Source organism: Desmodus rotundus, chromosome 1, assembly GCF_022682495.2.
Source record: "Desmodus rotundus isolate HL8 chromosome 1, HLdesRot8A.1, whole genome shotgun sequence".
Lineage (NCBI taxonomy): Eukaryota > Metazoa > Chordata > Mammalia > Chiroptera > Phyllostomidae > Desmodus > Desmodus rotundus.
Genome location: NC_071387.1, coordinates 114917807 through 114940207, shown reverse-complemented (window position 1 = coordinate 114940207; position 22401 = coordinate 114917807). Strand labels below are relative to the sequence as shown.

Below are 22401 nucleotides of genomic sequence, written 5' to 3'. Positions count from 1 at the left end.
GAAACTCCCTGCTGCTCAGGCTGCCTCCCAGAGCAATGGAACCAGAACATCTGGGGTAGGGCCAGGACTTGGCATTTTCTCAAAGTGTGCCAGGACACTCCCATGTGCCACCAGGGTTGAGAACATTACCCCGGGGGTCTTTGAAGGTCAGTTGACTTCAAACTATCTTGAGGGCAGAGAGAAAAGAGGGAGAGAGTGGGAGACAAAGGTTATGAGAGCCAGAGTGGGGGGATGAGCCCCACAGAGTCTGAGCCACTGTGCCTTCTTACCACAGCCCTGAAGCTCCTTTTCAAGGAGACACCTTTGTCTTCCCTCCTTCCTCAGCCTAGGACACTCAGAGGTGAGAGCGGGGTCCTTGCCAGCTTCCAGCACAGCAGTAGGACTGATAGATGATGACCTCCTGAGCCAGAAACGCCTTCTGACCATACCCTGGCTACACTTGGGGGCCGGAGCACGGCCCCGAGTGTGATGCTACAGGGCCCGGGGACTCTTACTGGGGTAGGCTGGAGCACAGCTGCTTTCTCCCTCGGCCCACTGCCCAGTGATGGAAGCCCAGGTGTGCTGGGGGGAAATAAACCTAGGGAGTGCCAGACAGGCCTGGAAACACGGCCTCAGGTGCTCACATCAGCCAAGGCACCAATCCTTTGTCACTCAAAGCCAAGCAACACGCTACAGCTGGACGCGTCCAGGGCTGGTAGAAGTGACAGGCACAGCTTGCTAATTGTGCACATGGCTGGACCACAGACATCTGAAAGAAAAGCCTTGACTTTCACTTATCAGCAAAATTATGGGAAAATCTCACTAGGATTCAAAGACACGTTCCCATGTTAAGGGCAAGCTTTGTTTGGCCTTGGATATTATCTAGTTGGGCCAAGGTTGGGCAATGAGTCTTCAGGATTCGAAGTTGTTATCTCTGTGGTCAGGAGTCAGAGACTTTTTGATGTGAGTCCCCTGGGGACCTTTGTTCTGCAAGACAGTCCTTGTGCTGTCAGTATCCCAGGAGAATAAATATTCATGATTAAATGTTTCTTAATCATTAAAAAAACCTTAAAACCCAGATAAGAGAATAAATTCCAAGTTATTATCTCACTGGAATTTGCCAGAAGCCCCCTTTAACAGAGAGGAAAACATGTGCTTCATGCCTAGAATTTGGAATTCTATTTTTGGAATTTTTAAACAACAACTAATGCTTAGTGATTTTACTTCATAATTGTCCCCTGAGAAGGTATATAATTGCAACACTTAAAACTGGGGACCCTGGGAGATCCTACTCACATGGAAACTCAGGTTTTTGGCTTAAGTATAAGACATTTAGAAAAATGTGTGATAACATTACTGAAAAGTAGTGAAAATAAGAGGTGCCCTCAGGGTGCTTGTAGATTTCTGGTCCAAATTCGGGCAGGGTCTTAGCTTGTGCCCTTCACCAAATCACTTAACTTTTCTGTCCTCCTTTTTTCTTTATCGATAGAAAAAAAATGAGTGTCTCTTTTTATGTCCAAGAAGCTCAGATACCATTACAAATTCCAAAAGCATAAGCAAAAGGTATGCAATGCCCGAACAGCAATGTTGGGAAGAATTTGGCAAGTGGAATACCAAAAGAGCGACAGCATTAGCCTGGGTGTGTGCAAAGTTTTCTCAGTTATAATATCTGCTCCCTGGATAGAAGATGTTTCCTGTTTCTCGCCATATGCTCCACAGTTAGCTTATTTCCCTTTATATCAATCATCCCCCTCAAAGCCGCGCCGCAGGACTGGATCACTGGCTTCTCGGAAGGCTGTGATGCTAAGCTGTCATCCCCACAGATCTGGGTGCCCTTCCGGGTCGCAGGAATGAAACTCATGACCCATTTGTAAATCATACCACGTATAATGAACTGAATCTCTCATCAAAAGAAAAAAAACTTTTATTTTTTCTATTGCATAAATAATGGTAAATTAGACTCTTTTTTTATACAGATTATATATTTACAGACAGGTTAGAGAAAACATCTGGTAAATATGGCAGTCAATTTTCCTTTATACACTGAGATAACATATTAATAATATATGCTTCATTGGATCAGTAAGTTGCATGCCAGGTTAATTTATATTAATATTTACATTTTATATAAAGATTTTCTTTTGACTAGTCTGCTGACTCTCTCATCACTTAATAGCAGAAATCGCCAACCAATACCAAATGGAAAGAAGAATGGAGCGAGAATGAGGTAAATGGGCAGATTGTGACCCAGGAGTTCAGTCCTTGTGGCCCATTCTGGATGTGAGAGCTGCCAAGCTCCGGCTGTCCTGGTCGTAACAGCCCTCAGCTGCACTCCAGTTTGCATCCAGCCATTCACTGCTGTGTGTTGAGAAAAAATTCACGTCTCAAGTCTAATGACCCCCAAATTCACAGCGACTCCCCCACCTCCAATAGATGACCAGTTGCCAACCCCACTCCCTGACTAGATTTTTGGGTCTGATTCTCCCCCAAGGGCATTGTCTTTGGTTAGTCCTTGGAGAAACAGCTTCTTTCTGGATTCAGAACTGGGGAAGAAAATCAAACCCCATTAAGAAGCCATTCAAAGACCCCTGAAACCTGATTTCCAGGTCAAAAAGAAAGAATATTCTTTGATTTTCCTTGGAGAGAGAGGAGAAACACAGACTTGTGTAAATTTCCACCAGGAGCTGAAAGGGCACTTTCCTGGCCAATCTAGGTCTTTCCAGGGAAGAACAGCAATAAAAAACAGAGAAAAAAAGGACAGAAACCTGGGAGTTGATGTTGTCATGGGGCAGGAGGCCTGGAGACTTTTGGGGCTTCTGCAGCTGCTCTCCCCCTGGCCTCTGCCCCCGTCACGGTTGGACAGTGTCTGAAGCAGGCACCTGTGCACAGCACTGCTCGTCAGCCAGCTAAAGGGCAATCGCAGGCAGCTGCTCCCCCAAGACCGTTAATCTAATTCCTGACAATCATCAGAGATCACGACTCTCTTCTTTCTGCAGTGTTACAAATAATTGCAAACCATGATCACATACACTGGAACGACTGTTCCAGTGGCCAGAAAAAAAGGAAAGAAAGAACTGATTGGAAGTTGTGCTCTTTATTCAGTATCTTCTTTGAGCTTTCTCAGATGGAAAAACAAGCATCTTTTCCCAGAATCTGGCTGTTTCACCTACTTATGCATGTATTCTGATTCATGTGACCTGTGGTAAGGTAATCAAGTTCCCTTGATTTTCACACTAACTAAGCCAGGACACATCCTTGATGCTTCCTTGAATCAGCAAGACCATAGGAAGTAAATAAAAACTCTTGCCCGCAAGATACGACACATTTCATGTAAGCCAATTTGTATTGTTTCCTGTATAGACAGTGGACACCAAAAGAGATACTTCATTATAACTGCCTCTTGGCACTTGGGTTAAAAAAGCAACTGCCAGTTCCTAATGTGATTCATAGGGGATGTAAGGGTCCTCTCAAGTGTGGGCATTCATTTTGATCTGTTTCGAACAGAGTCACAATGGGAGGACTCTTCTTGGTCATCTGGTTTACCTTTCCTCTTGCTTTAGAGATGAGAAACCTGAGGCCAAGAAAGGAAGTCACTCAAAATTATCTGGCTGGTGGGTGGCAGGGGCACCTGAGGTCCTGCCTCCTGTGCCTTCCCAGCTGATAGTGCTGTCCACACTTCTTCTGGTCCTACGCTCTGCTCTCCTGGCTTCAGTTCAACAGGTCTGAGCTCTGACAGAGAGCTCTGGGAGAGGCGTTCTGGGCTTGGCAGATGTCAGCATCCTCCAAGGACAGGAGCACTACCAGCCTCCTCTTGAAGCTCCCAGTGCGCGTCACTGGGATCAGGTTGATGGGCAGCAGCCCGGTGGCACTCAATGCCCCGTATGTTCCCAAAGTAGGCCAAATACACAGGGAGCACGTTCAGAGAGCAGCTTCCGCAGCCCTTTAAAAACTTTCTTTTTCTCTCAGGTCCCAAGATGGAGCAACATCACACAAGAATTTTGCATTCCTGGGAATATTCCTTCCTCATTATCCTGATCTTCTACTCCCCCAGAAGATTCCAGCCTCTGCCTCCTTTCACTTGGACAGTTTCAGAAGCATCGGTTTGAAAGCAAACCCATCATGGTCAAGGAAAAGAGGTGGTGAGGGCTACACCAGCATGGGGTCAGGGCGTGCTCAGCATGCTGCCCAAGGCAGGGGTAGGAGCAGGAGGCTGGCCAGGTTTTTTCCAGTTTCAGAGGACTGTCTTTGTGGGACTGGCAAAACCTGATTCTTTGTGGCTATATTTCAAGCCAACTGAATCAAATTAATTTAGCCTTGAAGACTTTTTAAGCATTATTATAGTGTCCCTGGAGACCATATAAAAGGGCCCCAAACCAATATTAAGTAGAAACCATAGCTGTAAAAATGACCATGTGCATTACAATGAGCTTAGGATACTAAGAGAAGTGCTTGGCCGGTTTGTGTACTTGACCTTATTCCTCCAAATCGGTGTCTCCGGCAAGGCCACATAACTGAGGACAGTCCCCTGAGTGACTTAGTCAAAGGAAGTATGAAGTGAAGCTGAACAGTTCTGACATTTAAATTGTCATGGAGACAGGGTCTGTAAGAGGCAGCCCAAATCCTCCTCTATTTTGCCATTGCTTTAAATAATTGAAATTGAAAACCCTAGCTGCTGAATAATGCTTCTTTTCTATTTCTGATGGATTTTTTTTTCTCTTCTGGGGGAGCTGAGTTATGAGGTGGTGAGGGAGGATGGCTATGGCAAGGCCTTCAGATTACAGACTTTTAGCCCTGAGAGGTCACTGAAGAGGCCATGTGAAAATTTTGATCTGCGGTCATTTCAGACAGATGTTCTCTGGGGAAGGCAGCTCTGCGGTCCTCCTGGTAACATAGCCAGCATGTGCTGAAGTATAGAAGCTTAAGCTCAGTCCATCTGCATCATCATGGCATCATAAAAAGGGGTACCTCCTTTTCACAGTGGGGTTCAAGACCTTCTCTATATCTCAGTGGAACAGGGTAAGATGATTACTCTGGGCCATTGGAGAAATAGTGCAGTAAAATGACTCAGTATGGTCTCCGACTTCCAGCTGGGAGAAGCAGAGCTCAGTGTCTCCACGGGGAGGACAGAGTTCCACGGCACGCAGCCACCACGGCCAGGCCAGCCCAGCCAAGGGGCTGTACCGGGCGGTCACACCCTGACTCTTCTGGTCATGCCTTCAAATCATCCCAGGGAAGCTCGAGCTACTGGTGGAGAGCAAAAGTCTCTTTGATTTATGATCTGAGTCTTGACTGAAGCCTAGAAAAGGCATTTGGATTAAAAGGGAAATTTCTTTCTCCCAGTTCTTAGATATACGACTTTATAATTCTGTGGATGGAAGGTGGAGGGGCATTGTTGTCAAAATTCATTAGGTTGTTTTGGCTAACTATAAGACAGTAGACCAGCGATTTTCAACTGGGGCGCCACAAGAATTTTCACAACATGCCATACCTGACTATTTAGTCAGGGGCACTGACCTCTTTTCCCTTAGATTGTCAAATAAAAAAATGGCATCAGCCAACGCAAGAGTAGCCCTCTGGTGTGAATGAATTAAAATCATACCTATTTTTTTCTCTGATCAGCAAAGATATAATTTTGTGTGTGTGTGATGCAGAACTTCAGTAAGTGGTTTACATGTGCCATGAGACGAAAAAGATTGAAAACTGCTTGAGTGGACCATTTGTCATGTGAAACCTGAGGCAGGAGCAGGTATCAAGAATAAAGATTCACAGGATACATCTTCTCTGCAAATAAAACATCTAGAATCTTCTGAAACCACTGGACTTGCCCAAGCCCACATGTCAATCTTGGTTCATTTCACATTTCTGGCTTGTGGGAGAGCTTCTTAACCCGCAAACTGATGCTTTTGAAGATTGAGGCTTAAAATATTTTTTGCCTTCCACATGACATTTCTGACTTTTCACCCAGATTAAGAGGTCCTTGCTCTGGGCCCTGAGAGATGGGGGAGGGAGAGAGTGTGAAGGATACCACCTGGATCACAAGTAGCTCCTGTTCTCCTAAGCAAATGGAAGGATAGGTTCAAACACAAAAGAAAAAGGCAGAGAAACCATGAGATTTTTTAAGGGTAATTTCTCCCACCAGCAGGATATGGATGCAGGGAGTCAGGTTGCAATCAGGCAGAACTCAAGTGTTCTTTAAGAAAATGTTCCCTATTTTTATGTGCCTTGGCAAACTCAGGGTGGAATGCAAGGGTTGCCATGGCAACACCTTTTTTTTTTTTTTAAACAGACTGGTCACATGAGACCCACACACATTCTGGAAGCCACTGCTAATCATTTCCATGCTGGGTCCTGTTTGGGGACTCTGTCTGCTTCTAGAGTGATGGGTGACAGTTCTTTGGGGGCCAAAGGCATCAGGGTCTACATCCCTTGTCTCACAAGCAAAATACCTCCTTGATCATCACTGGGTGGTATGGGGGGACACCCATTCTTGCAAAAAGAATGAGCCAAGTTCAGTTTGCTAGTCACTCAGCTGTCCTATAATAGACCCCTATGTCTATTAGCTGGGAGCACAGAGGAAGAGTTAGGGTTACTCCTCTCCTCTCCTCACTGGGCCACAAAGCATGGGGGACCAGGACCTTCAGGAGTCTTCACCATGGGCATCACAACCCCTCTGGTGAGGGTGCTGATGGGTGGGGCCCTGGAGTAGTACTGGTGTGGACAGGGCTGGGGGCGGGGCTGTGGGAAGTCAGCATCTTGGGCTGCCTGACGACCATCCCGACAAAGCAGCTGGGGCGCAAGTCACCAGGACAAGCTCTTAGCTCCCGGAGTCTCAGGAATGCCACTACTCTCTGGGTTGTCTCCACACACTGCAGGCCGTGAGTGGCACCTGAGAGGTCATCATGGAGGAGGTTGACTTTTAGCCCATCAAAGAGAGTTCTGTGCCTTCCTTTGTGCCCTCTCTCCCTAGCAACCCCCACAATGGATGCACTCTGGGTAGGATGGCTGACTTCCAGGTCACTGGGTCACTGGGAGAGGAGAGAGGTCCTCTAAGGGGAGAGGATGCTGAGGACTTTGTGGGGAACGGGCTGTCAGTCCCTCTCCAGAACTCCTTTTACTCTCCACCCCTGCATGGTGGCTAATCTGTCTTCCAATAAAGTCTGACCCTCACATCTTCAGGGTCCCCATTCTCCAGCAGGAGGCAGAAGAACTGGCAGAAAAGCAGCTTTTGAAGAAGTATTCATTTTTAGCCTCACCCACCACATTGCAATCCCCTCTCATGGGGCACAGTCCTTTAAGAATTGTCCCTAGGGTCTCTATCCAGTCTACTTAGGATCCTTCACCCCCTCCTTAGTCTGACGTGGTCCAGTGGTTCAGGGGGTCCTTTCCACCCAAGTACAATTGGGGGGGACAACTGCTTTGGGCAGGAGCTAATGATGAAACTGTCTTATTAGAATTCTGTGTTTGGACCTGTCCTTATTCAGGATTCTGATGGGGGTGGGGGGTGCGTGCTGAGTCAGGCCAGGGGAGAGAGAAGAGGCAGTGTGCGGGGCATACCGGGGCAGGGCAGGCAAGAGGGACAGGCAGGCTGGCGCTTTCCTGGACTGGATGTGGGAGACCCAGGCATTTGCACAGAGAGTCTCTCAAACTCCTGGACTCTCGAAAGCTTACACCTGCTTCTTCCTCTGTACTATGGCTCAAACCCTAGTTTTTCTTGTGCTCTTCATGAATATTCTCGGTTTCCCACATGGGGAAGTTCCTACATCTACCCCCAGGCTGTTGCCTGAAGTGCTTGCAGAGGTGATTTGAAAGAAGACCCAAAACTGAGACCTTGGACGCTCCAAGTCTGAGAAGGCAGTAGGGAGAAAGCGGAGAGGAAGGGGCGGCTTGAGGAGAGGTTCAGAAGCACACACTGCACCAGGAAGCCCACCTGACTGCAGTGAGGGAGGGAAGATTCTAGAGCCCCAATATTGGAAGAAAGGGGAAAAGCAAGTAGCTTTCAGATGCATTGGGAAGAAAGGGGAGCACGACAATTCCATTATAGAAATAAGGACCTGAGCTTGGAAAAGGACAAAGGGAAATACTCCACTGAAATATTATTGGCTAATCAGACTATGCAAGCTTGAATTAACAGTGGCGGCTGATATGACATCTAGGAAAAGTCAGGAAATTACAGACTTGAAATGGTGTTGAAAACAGACTACTGGATTCAGTTTCCTTCCCCAACAGAAGTGTTCTGAAGTCAGGAGTAAATTACCTGTCCTGTTGGCTAAGCTTATTAACAACTTTTTGTCTTTTGTCATGGAAATGAGTCAGCTGCAGGATCTGAATGCCTGAAGATGTTATGTAAAATACAGTAGTTTGATCTTTCCATCTTTCCACTCTGGATTGTATTTCTCTTTTTATCTGGGGAAGACTAACTTACAAAGCAAATTGTAATATGAGAAGAAGGTAAGATGCACGAGGACCTTAACTTACAGTCTTCTGGCGGAGAGATGTGTGCGGCTCCATCAGCACGGACCACTGGGGCAGGGGCTGCCACACCGCCTCACCACCAGTCTCAGTCCCCTGTCCCCCATGTACGTGTCCTAGCCAACGGAGGTAGGGACTGTGTCAGAGGACAAGCTTATATCAGGAGTAAGCAATTAGGGAAGAATGATGTCACAGATGAAGAGGCCAAATAGATACATCTGTCTACCTGTCTATGTTATTATAGAGATGCCCACGATTATGCTTCTTTTTTCTTTAATGGCAGCACAGGCAGCAAAGCTGGGAGGAAGGCTCTCTGCAGATTCCAAAATGCTGGTGCGTGATGGGCTCTAGGAACAGAAAGCCAAGTACAGATGGAAACCGAGAACTCCCCAACTATGCCAAGGGTCCTGTAGAAAGGCAGTAAGAACGGAAGCATGGGAGCAGCTGCAGGCCACCAGGTCCTGCACCCCATCCGGTGGCTTTCCCCTCACGTCTCTCGGGGCTCCGCTAGGTGGAGGAAGTAAGCCAGGGTCAGAAGGAGAGCCCCTTTTCTGCAGCAACCCCAAAGTCAGCCCCTTGGGTTGCTCTTAGGGGTGTCCAGTTGCCCAGTGGGTTGAAAGAATGGGGTGTGGAGGTGACTGCGTGTTCACGCCCCTCTCTTGCTCTCTCACACCATCGGCCTGGATGGCCATTGGAATTCCGAGATGAAAATGTAGTTTATCTTCAGAGTTCCTGCAAGTGGTTGAAGCAATCATTCGGAACTCCTGGCTATTTATTGCATTGGGAAACAAAACCATTAAAGCATTTAAGACAGCCCTTTTGTGTCCCTGCCAAGGAGATGAAGTGGCCTTGCAACACCTGTTGCCCTGCAACCTTGGGTTCTTCACTGAACTGTGCCACTGCGTCCAAATCTGCTTTTCAGGAGGAACAGAGTCTGCCCGCAGGGCATGCGCATGCGCAGGGAGCGGGGACGCAGCAGCGTGGTGGCTGGAGGCTGCTACTCCATGCCGCTCCGCAGGATCTGGTTGGCCGCAATCAGCATGACGCTTATGATGAAGGCCATGGCGAAGGCGCAGATGAGGCTCTTCCGGACGCAGGTCTGTCTGTTCTGTTTCTGGGAATGCACTGAGGGTGGAGGGGTAGAGAGGGCAAGGAGACATGGAGGGAGGGGAGCGGAGGGGAAGGGAAGAGAGAAATGACATTTGTGAGACAGGCTTCACCTCTTTCTCAACCAGCGCAGTGTCCAGTCCATAGGATGCAGACTGGTCAAGTCGACAAGCATTTCTGGGACCACTCTCAGAGGAGACTGAACACCACATCCTCCTGTACATGGCATGAAATGGTGAGGCTTCTACGACAAAGACCATGACAAATGTGATGTGCGCAGCAAGGTATGAACCTGCAGACATAATAGTTATAGTGACTTTTGAGTGAGGAAACATGGAGCGTTTCAGAGGGAGTTTCTCAGAGGGCATCACCCAGGCACGGCTGTATCGGCTTCTGCGCAATGCCTGGCTGCCCTGTCCCAGGCAGCTGCCTACAGTCAGAGCGAGGTCCCTACCTATTAGTGCTGGGCTGGAAGCACTTACCTTTCCCAGAATTGTTCTAGGGTAGCTGCAGATCCCAATGACTCCAAGTGACTCTGGCATTATTTCAGACGTGCCCACCAGTGATTCTAGTGAGGGGTCCCTGGGCAAGTAGCATCTGCATCACTTGGAGCTTATTAAAAATGCAGATTTTCAGGTGGGGCCCACCCCAGATCTACTGAATCAGAGAGTCTGGGAAGCGGGGGCAGCAATTGAGGTTTAACTAGGTGACCCTGGTGCCTGCTGATGTCTGAGAAGTGGGAACCACAGGCACTGGGGACAAGACCGATGGGAAGGAGGCCGTCACAAAACCGCCTCAGACTTTCCAGAGGCAGGGTGTCCTCAGATCTTGCCACCCCAGGGGTCTGACCTTGGGTCCTGGGGTTGTGTACTCTTCATCCTTCTGTTAGGTCAGGTCTCGTATCACTGTTTTTATAAGGCCCATGAGACACCATTAGTGGGTCTCAACACAAAGCATTACTTAGTGGGCTACGAATATGCAGCAGAAAATGGAAGTAACAGGAAAGAAGTTTTGATAACATATGCTGAGAAAGAACAAGTCTCTTTCCCAGGCCTTACTTCCCAGGCCATTTCTTTCCCTTTCTCCCTCTTTTTGTCTACAACTCCTCGCCTCCTGGCCCCAGTCCTGCAGTGGCCTTTGCACACAGTTTACCACTTTGTTTATGGAAGAAATCTTTGCCCTGGAGGCAGCTGGGAGGCTCCCTATACCAGAGCTTCTCACTGAACCAGCAGCATCAGCACCATCTGGGAGTTTCGTGTAATGCAGATTCTCAGGCCGCAGTGCAGAATTACTGAATCAAAATCTCTAGGGGTGCAGGCCGGGAACATGTGTTTTAATAAGCTCTCCAGGTGATTAGGAAATCACTGGGCTCCACACCCAGAGTTTTTGATTCATTATGTCTAGGTACAGCCACAGAATCTTCGTTTGAGTTGCTGGGGACAGGCAGGGTGTGTGTATGTGTACATTAGGGACACTGGAGTGGGAGGTATTGGGGAAGATGGTTGTTTTACATTCAGTTGTTAAGAAACCCAATACGAGCACAGAAGAACACTTTCGGGTTACACTCCATTTTAAAAAGGGGTCTTTCTGCTAGACACACCTTTAAAGAGCCTTAAAAAATGTTCAGTTTGGAGTACCTCTCCCCCCTGACACCCAGTGACTCCTCCAGATCTTAGAAATACAAGGGAAACAGTAGGAGTCTGGTGATGTGTCCAAAGGCAAACAGAACTTTCCCTGAGAGAAAAGATGTCAGGGGCTTGTCAAGGGGGCCTCCAAAAATTACATCAGTCAGGGACTTTCTCCAGCAAGCCCTGCTTCCTAGAGACCCAGTGCTCAGGCAGAGCCCTCACCAAAAGTTGTTGGTTATTTCTGCCATGGTCTTTTAGGTCTTGTGTTGTTATCTTTAATTCCACGGGGCTTCTGCTTCCCTTAGGTGACTGAAAGTATTTTTGGTTCAGTTCTTTGTTTGCTGATCATGTCTGGGTTTTAGAATCTTATAGGTTCTTAGCAGAGGGAAGAAAATTCTCTTGTGCTGGGATGTGCCTCCCCCCAGGATGGGCAAATGTGAAGAGATGCCAGCTCTCAGGAAGGGAAAAGGAGGTGGCATTTGCGAAGGGAAGGACTGGAGCAGAAATAAAGTGTGGAAGTGGAAGTAGCGTATCTAACACTTTCTGAGGACTGGCTAATTTATTCTGAGCAGCTCCTCAGCATAAAAATGCTTCTGAAGGCAGTCGTCTACCTTTCCATCCCGACGACTGGCTGGCAAGGGCTTAAGGAAATGCACAGTGGTGTGATTGAGCTGAGGGAGAAAGGTTTTGCTGAAGCCCTTCTTTGTGAAGGTCGCTCAGAAAGCAAGGTTGCAGGTGACAGGATTATCCCTCAGGACAGGGGTTGCACCTTTGATCTAAAAATCCTTAAGTAGTAGGAGGGGAGAGATGAGGAAGAAGAGGCCAGGAGACGGAGTGAGGCAAATCTGAACCCAGACCAAGGTCCTGTACACAGAATGGAGCTTCCAGCTCATTCCTCCATAGCTCTGAAATGGATAATCATTCGTGCATGATTCAGACTCTGTGCCTTGATGAGAATCCTTTTATGTCCACTTCTGCCATCACCAAAGGTTTTGTGGCAGAGTGAAAAAGTAAGGACTTCAGAGCCAGACCCAAATGTGAACTATGATTACCTCACACTCTAGCTGTGTGACTTTGACCAAGCTAATTTCCCCGGGCCTCAATTTCCTCATCTATAAAATGGGGGTAATAAGACCTACTTTGTTGTGAAGATTAAGGCTTTTGAAGTTACTGCAATATTATTTATGCCTGATGAATGTGAATTTCCTTTTGTAAATCTTTTAAAAACTCCCCTTCATGCACTGAGCACCTCCCTCTACCTGCCACACAAGCTGGGGAGCCGTTACATACTTTGTGTATATCATTGCGGAATTGTAGTGTGGCAGTCCTTCGTGAGTGGGGTGTGCCGGGTGTGGAGTCCTCATATGATAGGTGGGAGACCTGAAGCTCCAAGAAGTGGAGTCCAAGGTCATTTGGCAAATGGTGGAGGTGGGATTTGGGCCCAAGTGTAATTTAATTTCCAGGTTCAAAATCTCTGCACAAACTCTCTCTTCTGAATCTTTTCCTTGATGGGACAAAGTTAGGCGATAGAAAGATGCAAAGAAAATGCACTTTGAACACTTGGTGTGATTGGCAGAGTATAATCTGGCACTAATGAATGTGTTTGTTGATAATAATTTAAAGCCTGTCTTTGGCTATTGCATATTTACATTGCACCATATTTTTGTACATCCATTTATTCTTGCTGTCTATTCTTTGTTTCCTCAACAAGACAACAGGTTAGACTAAGATGAGCTCTGAGTTGAGATCTGGTTTCTCCTCCTAACTGCCACTTAGGAGCAGCTGTGGGTAAGGGACTGAACTCCCTGAGCCCCAGTTTCTCTTCCGGTAAAGGAGTTAATGATATCTGTTCTTCTTATCTCAAGAATTCCTTCAAAGATTAATGAACTAATAAATAAAAAAAAAAAAAGCAAAAGCTACATCCAACCCTGAATTATTAGAGAAAATGCAAAATTTCCTTCTTGTATCCCTGGAGGACAGGAGGAAAGAGCTGCTTCTTTTCCTCTTGTTCCTTGTAGCCGCCAGCACAGCACTGCGGACACAGCAGACAAGGCCAAACCTTCGCTTTGGTCCCTTCCTGCATTAATTCATCGCGAACTGCTGCTAGACTCACCTTCCTGAAGCAGTGCTTAGTATGCATCAGCACTCCCTGCCACTTTCCTGCAAAGCCTCCTCCCCACCCCCTGCCTTGCTGGGAGAAGCATGCTCCATTCTTTCCAGCTCCTAAGCTCAGTGGGTAGGACCACAGGTCACCTCCTGTCCCTTTTCCTCCTCTGCCCCTAGACCACTGCATCTCCCTGCAGCCTGTCTCAGCCGAGCAGGTCTTCCGGCTGGCCTTCCCACGAGAGTCCGCAGCACTGTCACACTGTTCCCTCTGCTGGGGGCAGCCCGGCCTTCTCTCTCATTGCTTCTGGGCCCAACCCAAAGAGGCTTCTCCTAAACATCCTGCTCCCAAAGGGCCGGATCTTTTAATTTCTAAATTGGTCTACCTGTTAATATTTATTTATTTTTGAATTGAGATAGAACTCACATACCATAAAATTCACCTTTTTTGAATGTACCATTCAGTGGCATTTAGAACATTCACAAGGTTGTGAAACCATCACCACTACCTAATTCCAGAACATTTTCGTCACCCTAAAAAGAAATCCCATACACATTAGAAATCACTCCTCATTCCCCCTTCTCCCTGGCCACTGGCAATCACCAATCTGCTTTCTGCCTCTATAGATATGCTTATTCTTGGCATTGCATATAATGGAACCAATAATATGTAGCCTTTCGTGTCAGGCTTCTTTCAGTTAGCATCATCTTTCCCAGGTTCATCTGTAATGTAGCACACATCAGTACCCATTCCTTTTGATGGCTGAATGATATTCCACTGAATGGATGTACCAATTTGTTTATCCATTCACCAGTTGATGGATATTTGGGTGGTTTCTATTTTTGACTATTATGAATAATGCAACTATGAACATTGGTATACAAGTTTTTTGTGGACATATTTTCAGTTCTCTTGGATATAGTAATCTGTGTTTTCAAATTGCTGGGCTACTTGGTAACTCTATGTTTAACTTTCTGAGGAAACTTCCTTTCTGGAACTTACGAACACTAAAAGTGGCAATGGTGCTGGCGATTTTTTCTATGACTACCTTCCCAGAAGGTCTTGCACTCTCTGTTTAGCGTAGTAAGTTGATACAGAAGGAGCCCAGAAAGTATGGTACGTGGGGATGAAATGTGAGTCGGGGGAGGATGACACAGGACCAGAGAAGTGGGGTTTCCTGTTTTCTTGAAAGCTTGTTAGCCAGCCCCAAACACTGACAGATCCTGGCTGCCATGGCAGGGCTTGGGTGTCTGAGCTCCAGGTCAGACTGCTCCTTCCCCTTGTCCAAGGGTTCTTGGATTTTCTCCTGGAGACGGGATTTGACATGGATTTTGCCAAAGACCCTCTGGGTGACCCTGGATATAATGGGTTTTTAATCCCTCTGGCTTCAGTATGGATATTTGGAGACAGAGCTGCATGTCTTCAGAGGCACTGGCTCCCAAATGAAGCAAATCAGAATCATTACAATTTTGATTAATGGTCCCAACATAGACCTACGTAAGTGATATTTCTGGCAGGGAACTGGGGGCTCAGGAAGGTTAAAACAATACAGAACCCGGCTCAGGTGATTCTCACAATAAGCCAGAGCTACCAGGTCTGGGAGCTATTATTGTCCTGTGATCCTTCCAGGTCTAACACTTTCCGATTCTATGGAACTAGATATTTCCATGGCCTAAAGTGGAACTAATGAAGAGCTTTTGAAAGAAATTTTTCTATAGATCAGTGATATCAGAAACGCCCAGGAACCCAAGTAAGACATGAAGGTGGAGGTGGAGGATGAAGCCTTTGAGGGAGTAGGAGGCTTGCGTGTTTTATGATGCTTTGTTAAGAGGAAGAGGGTCCAACTCTATGAGGGAATAGGAGCTGGCCCTTTCTCCACTACAAAATCATATTGGGTTTCTAGTGTCTGGCTTCGAGGGTCCTACTGTGGACCCTTGGTGCAGTGACCAGGTATTGTTGTGGCCTTTCCAGAAGTTCTTCCCCTTCTTCTAACAAAATATATCCTTTTTTTTTAACCCTCACCCGAGGATATGTTTACTGATTTTTAGAGAGAGAGGAATAGAGAGAGACAGGGACACTTTGGTATGAGAGAAAAACATCGATCAGTTGCTTCTAGTATGCACCCTGAATGGGGATCAAACCCGAAGCCTTCTGGTGTACAGGATGACGCTCCAACCAACTGAGCGACCCAGCCAGGGCAACAAAACTCATCTCTTTGTTTGAGGATCTGTATCTCTTTATCTAGTGGACCCTCAATCTAGGGCTTCACCTTTCCCCATGTAACAAACCAGACTGGCCAGGTAGAGTACCCCAAGCTCTTGCTTTGGTGCAATAGTAGGCACATGGGCCAAGCAGGTTTGATTGCAGCCGCTTCTTAGAATTGAGATTAACCTTGAGAGACAGAAAATGCTATCACCTCAGGGAGATAGAGCCTTCCCAAGAAGGAAGCCCAGAGAGAGAATAGAAGGAGAGAAGGAGAGTAGGAGAGAGAGAGCAAGGTGAGACTGGGGAGAGAATGTTGCTTCAGAATTTGGGGTCCAGTTAAGCCAAAGTTCATCCCTTTAACTTCTATTATCTGAGTCAGTGCTTTTTAGTTTAAGGGAGTCTGGGTTGAGTTTCTATAACTTGAAACCCAAAGAGTGTTGACAAATACTCTTGGTAACTCCAGTGTTCGCAAGGATTGACTTTAGGAGTGAATGTATCAAGAGGATGCTTCAAACTCTGTAAATTTGTTGCCTGCCCCGTTCTTCAAAGATATGGAGTTCCAGCGGGATGTAATCCATGATGTCTCCAGGTGAAAAAATTACAATCAGATGAGAGCTAGGACTAGGGCCTGGCTAGTTTTATTATTATTGTTATTTATTTGTTTGTTTTGAGTGTTTATTAATGTGTTAAGCTTTGTGCTAAATATTCTAATGTGTTACCTCATTTAATGCCCATAAAAACGATAGGTCATTATGATTCCCATTTTGCAGATGAAGAAAATTAGACTTTTAATACTTACTTTGTTACCTCACTCAAGTGATCTAAGAGGTGCTGAGGCATGATTTTAAGCCAACCCTGTCCAGAGTGCAGAGCTAGAATTCTTAACCATGCAGATTTAGCAAAAGCAGCTCTCTAGGTCTCTTTCTCATGTCTCAGAATCTCATTCTTCACTCATGGCTCCAGAAAACTTTCCTATAGCTTTGCTGTGAAGGGTCCCCAAACAGGAATAAATCCTCTTACGTCTGAGGCCCCAAGTTTCTTTGAAAACTGCTTCTTGTCTCACCACCTGCCATGGACCTCAACCACACCTCACCTCCTTCATCAGCCCAAGGAGAACAGGTTTTATTTCGGGAAAGTCATAGCACGAGGAGAGCTGGGAGCAGATGGTGTCGATGACTATCATGCCCTTTTCATTTGGATGGGCACGGACTGCTCGATGTGCATGACCGGGTGATGAGCCAGGTCTCCCCATCCAGGTGTGCATTTGACATCCAGACAGGAATGTTGCAGCTTCAGCTGGATGGCTGAGCTGGAGACCTTGGATTTGACCGCAAACTCTTTCTGACCTTCTGCTGAGCCTAGAAAATTTTGAATCTAGATATAACTGTTGTTGTCCAATCTTTACATTGGACAGATGAGGAAAATCAGGCTCAGAGAGTTTTAGAATAAGTTACCCACTGTCACACAGCTAGTCTGCACAGGACAGGGAACAGAACCCACACGTCTACACAAGGACCCACTAGGGCTGCCTGGCCTGTGTCACTTCCCTCGCCATCATTCCTCTTGTCCCTCATACAGAGGCGCCAAATGGTGCAGAGCAGCTCTGCTGTGTCCTTCACAGAAACTACTTATTCCCCAGGTGATGGTCTGTCCTCCCCTCTCCTGTGCATGTTGTCAGAATGTCTAGAAAAATATGACAGCTGGTGTTCCATTTAGGGACAACACTTGTTTTAGGGTAGATGTCTTGAAAGGCTCACACTCAGATCTCGTGCTTCTACTCAACTTCCAAATATAATATGGTTTCATTGGTGAGGAAATGGAAAATGAGAAAGGAAGATGAAACTCCATTCTGTAAGGAGCTTCTGTAATGCCTACACCTGAGGAAATGACCCCGACAAATGAAGAGGCCAGGGCAGAACTTTGTTAGGTAGACCTGGGTTCAAATCCTGACTTGCTTTTTGACTTTGGACAAATTACTCCACTTTGCTGAGCCTCCGTTTCTTCCTCTGTACCACAGGGGCCACAGTGTTTATCTCTCACAGTGTGCTGATAGGTCAAATGAAATGTGTTCACAAATGACCAGCCCTTGGCAGGCATGCTCAACAGTTTTCTTCCATCCTTTTCCTCCTGGACTGTATTAACACAGATAAGCAGTAAACATTGGAAGCAAGCACTACCAGATTTAGTATGTAGTTTAATTTGTCATAAGAACCCTTAGTAAGGATTCAGTGATGGGCGAATAGATAATTCCACCACATGCCCACTCAGTTCACATATGTCACTGACTTGAACCAAATAATAAAATACAAATTTATCTCTCAGTGTCACTGAGTGTATGATCTCCAAAAACAAAATGTTTGCTGATTACAAGTGGTTGAACTGAAGCAAAATATCTCAAAATTCTTTTATGAAGCATGGATGATGAATGGGCATTTTGGGTATCACATAATCTTCAATCTAATCCATTTTGGCAGATATAGACCTATTTATTTTTCCAAATAATTGCCAACTAACACCTAAGTTCATTGAGCATAAGTTATCTTAATAAGGGGATTCAAAAAAGATTTGAGGAATTGGGATTGCCTGAAAGCCTTATGTTCAGCCAGATATTCTCATTGGACTATTCTCATATAGACTACTGATTGTGGATGGCTGAGAGCCCCTGGATTCGTAGGGTCAAGTGCCCAACGCACCCAGCACAGTGGGTGACACCTGTTGAAGTGCCTGACTCAATGTGAGTGGCCACCCTCACAGAAGCCAGGAGCCAGGTGTGAATGCGGGAAAGGTCCACTTCGGAACCCTTGAGTTAGACTCTTCTAGTCTCTTCCTTGCCTTCATAAAGGTTTCTTTTTTTATTTTTTTTCCATTTCACTGTTGTTCAAGTACAGTTATCTGCCTTTTCCCCCCAGGTTTCTTTTTCTTTTTTTTAAAGGTTTTATTTATTTATTTTTAGAGAGAGGGGAAGGGAAAGAGAAAGAGTTTGAGAGGAACATCAATGTGTGGTTGCCTCTCACACGCCCCTGCTGAGGACCTGGCCCACAACCCAGGCATGTGCCCTGAGAATCAAACTGGTGACCCTTTGGTTTGCAGGCCTGTGCTCAGTCCACTGAGCTACACCAGCCAGGCATACAGGTTTCTACAGATGACTCCTTTTGGGGCTCCAGGACAATGGGTTCTATATATGGTATGTTCAGGGTTTCCTGAAGAAGTCAGGAAAGCTTTGCTAGGGGGTAGCTTGGAATTTCATCCCATTTCCTCCAGTCCATTCCTTAGGAGGGGACGGAATCCTTGCTGCTTCCTAACGATCACTGAGTCCTACTTACCATAAGGATAAGGCAGATAGGGTGTGTGAGGGCCTCTGTGTGTGTGTATTTGTTATTTGTGTTGACCTAAAAGTCAAACAAATAAAGAAAACAAAATCAAGCCAAAATGGAAACTAAAAGGACAAAACCCCTCAAACCTCTCCCATCAATGGCTCCACGCCCCATGGGCTCCTGGCCTATTTCTTTGTTCTTTATTCTTCCATTCATATGGAAGGAATAGTTGACATTTCCTGACTTAATGGACAGAATGTGACCACTTTCGTAAAAGTATCAGACACAAGATTTATAAAAATGGAAAGTATAATCACCGACATAAAATGATGCTGATGGCATTTGGAGGTACCACTGAATTTCTAACTGACTCCATGGCACAAAGGTTGACCACAGAGGCATTTTCAAACCCTTTCCACACTCCAGAATATCAACTGTGACTCCAGCTTTGCTGACCTCAAAGCCATCTGATGTGTGCTTTATTTGAATTCCAACTCTGGCACTGGCTGGATGGTTCAGTTGGTTGCAGCGTTGTCCCATATACCAAAATGTTGTAGGTTCGATCCCTGGTCAGGGCAGGTATGGGAGACAACTGATTGATGTTTCTCTCTCACATTCTCTTTCTTTCTCACTCCCTTCCTCTCTCTAAAATCAATAAACATATCCTCAGGTGAGGCTTAAAATAACAATAATAATAAAAAATTCCAACTGTGCCATAAAAAGTCTGCTTTATGGACCATTTCTTCCTTCCTTGCTCACAGACAAATGTGCCCTTCACCTTTTTAAGGCAAAGGTACAGGAGTACCTCTAGGTGTTTTTTTTTGTCATTGATTCCTTCCTCTGACACCAAATAGGGCAGGATTTTCAATGCGTGTGGATCACCAGCTCCATAGGTGAGCTAATCATCAATTCCGTACTTGCGGCAGCAAAGCTCCAAAGAGAACAGGAGGAAGGGGCTTCCTAGGTGGGGGGTAGCAAGAGCAGAGGGGCCTGACTAGGACTCTGGAGTGTGGGGGAAACGTCCTGCTGCTTCCTTCCCTCTCATTGGTCAGTGTGGGTTATGCTTAAGATTAGATTTGAGGAGAAAAGATTGTCATCACTTGAAAGAAGAAACCACCTTGTGCCTTCATATTTAGATGCTGGATTTACCAAGACGTGGCGTGCTGGAAGCTGACAGGTGGGGAGGGATTGGAGATCTTGGTAAGGGCACGGCTGAAGTGACTGGACAGGGCATACTGCCTGAGCCAGGGCAAGAAAGGACAGCAAGGAGTTGACAGCTTGGGGTAGGGTAGGGCCCAAAGGGCTGGGAGGAAGGCAAGGAGATTTAGGATGCTTGAGCCGTGCAACTGGCTATCAGATTGTGGTACGAGCAGGGAGAGGTTAAAAATGCCAACAGGTCCTGTTTGTGGACAGCAAGTGTGCAAAAAGGATGTACAGGAGGAGGCCAAGGTCAGCCACAGGGTCTTAAATGGATGTGTTCAGTCCTAGGGCACCAGGGGTGAACTCAGTCCCTGTGCATCATCTCTTCCTAGACATCTTTGCCTAAAATGCAATCAGGGAGGCCCTTTCCTGAACATGGAGAGATGGGCATTACATATATGCACCTGCAGTTTCAACCACACACAAAATTGGAAAAATCTTAAACCTAAACACAAACCAATGGGCTTGCCTGTAAGGCCAAATAGTGCTGACAGAATGTTAAAAAAAACCAAAAACCCAAAAACCCAATTCTCTGGCATGAAAATATGCAAAAGCAATTATGTAATCAGGGTCTCAGAGATCATTTCAAAAAGCAGTGTGCTAATTACAAAAATAATGTTTCTTTTATTAAATAAGACCATGAATTTTAAAGCATTTAGTACAGCTCCTGGCACTTATCATTTACCAACCCCAAATAATAGCTGTTGCCAATGTTATATGTATGAATCATTAAAGCAGACCCAGTAAGACTTCTATTTGGGTGTCTTTTTGTCAGTCATTTATTTCATTAATATATGAGCTTTTGACTAATAAAAAGACTGGCTTAAAATTCAGATTACTTCCCGGTGCAGTCTGACCTTTCACAAATTACTAAGACTTGTGACATTTCTCTGAACAAAACAGTGATCCACAAACAAAGGCTCTGTGGAAAATGAGGTGCCCAGATATACCCTTTCCTCCTCTCCCGAGAGCGGATGCTGACAGTGGGGGCTGGAGCCCCAGATGCTTCCACCGTTGAAGCACATAGTCTGTCAGCTAGGTAAGTGATGACACAGGAGTCCAGGCCCACTGTTTCCCCAAGTTTTAGTCCAGTCCCTGCCCTCTCACCTCTCTTCGCCCTCCCAGTCCCCTTGCCTATGAGGCCAGAAATGGTGTCAGCTGTGACCATGCTGCCCTGTGTGGTCTGTGCGGCTCCAACTCCAAACACGGTCATAGATGCCATGGCCCAGGTCACGAGAAAAGAGACCAAGGCAGCTTCTGGACCACAGCTGTTTCCATTGGCTGTACATAGCACTTGTGAACATTTTAAATGTGAACACGTTTACAATGAGGCATTGTTTTCAAATTTATCCCAGTCTCCACTACTTCCTCTTTCCCTGGTTTGAATTAACTTAGTTTGTCACCTTGGAATATAAGCCGTCTCCTGTTACCTCTTGTCCTGGCCTTTAATGCTGCACACTGACAGCTGGGCAGCCCAGGCAGGGCCCGTGGGAGCGCAGACCTGAAGGCCTCGCTGTGGCCACCTGGACTAGCTCAGCCCTGTGGAGCCTCCCTGCCCTGGCCCGGCTGGCTCTAATGTGGCACTTCCAAGACAAGGGAACCAAACGTCATTCTGGTGCCTATGTGGCAGCTTACCACCTGTCTATATTGACTTGTGTATATGGACAATATACAGGGTCTGGCAGAAGTAATGCCTGCTTGAGGTGGTTGGTAGAGTAATAATATGGGTGTAATAATTTATAGTTTTAATTTGAACATTTCATCTAAAATGTCATATTCTGTGCTTGAGTGTGACATTGTTGCACTACAGAATTACATGCTTATGATTTTGTAATAAAAAAGGGGCATTATTTGTGCCAGACCTTGTATATAGCTTACCACCTGTATGTATTCACTTCTCATTATGTTCAGGAAAAAATAATAGAAAAAAAAATACTGTGATCTCTTTAAGAAACCTCAGCACTGAATAGGTTAAATATTGCTTGGTAGTCTGCTATGCTACTTTAATGTCAGTTTAAAAATTCTATACATCCGAGCTGTTAAAACAGCTCTGATTTTTCAATGTTGGAAAGAGGGGTTAGATCATTTAGTTTCTCTGGAACTCTCTATCGATTAGGGGATAAGATAGGTTGTTTTTTGTTTTTTCTCATTTTCTTTCATGAGCCCAAGAAAAAAAAGACCTCTCAGGGGTGTCTTTTTTGGCCCCAGAAGAACCGTATTTCTTCTGTAACTACGTCACCAAGTTCATGAGAGTCTTTGCATGAATGTAGCTCCTTTTGGCCAGTGCACTCAGGGAGTGTAGCATAGAGGCAATCCATTCCTAAAGGTCCCGTGAAGCAGGTGTGACTATCTCGATGTGCACACATGAGGAAACACACTCAGAGAAGGTCCACCC

General features: G+C 46.0%; 1 protein-coding gene across 5 annotated transcripts in view; it reads right to left on the bottom strand.

The window, feature by feature from the left end:
- Window positions 1–1880: 1880 nt before the first annotated feature.
- The window catches only part of CALN1 (calneuron 1), a 480999-nt gene continuing 460478 nt past the window's right edge, over window positions 1881–22401 (bottom strand). For all 5 annotated transcript variants that reach the window (XM_053929788.1, XM_045204595.2, XM_045204596.2 and 2 more), the window contains one exon: window positions 1881–9573. In XM_053929788.1, coding sequence (XP_053785763.1) covers window positions 9446–9573 — 128 coding nt within the window. In that variant the 3' untranslated portion in view covers window positions 1881–9445. The remainder of the gene's footprint in view (window positions 9574–22401) is intronic.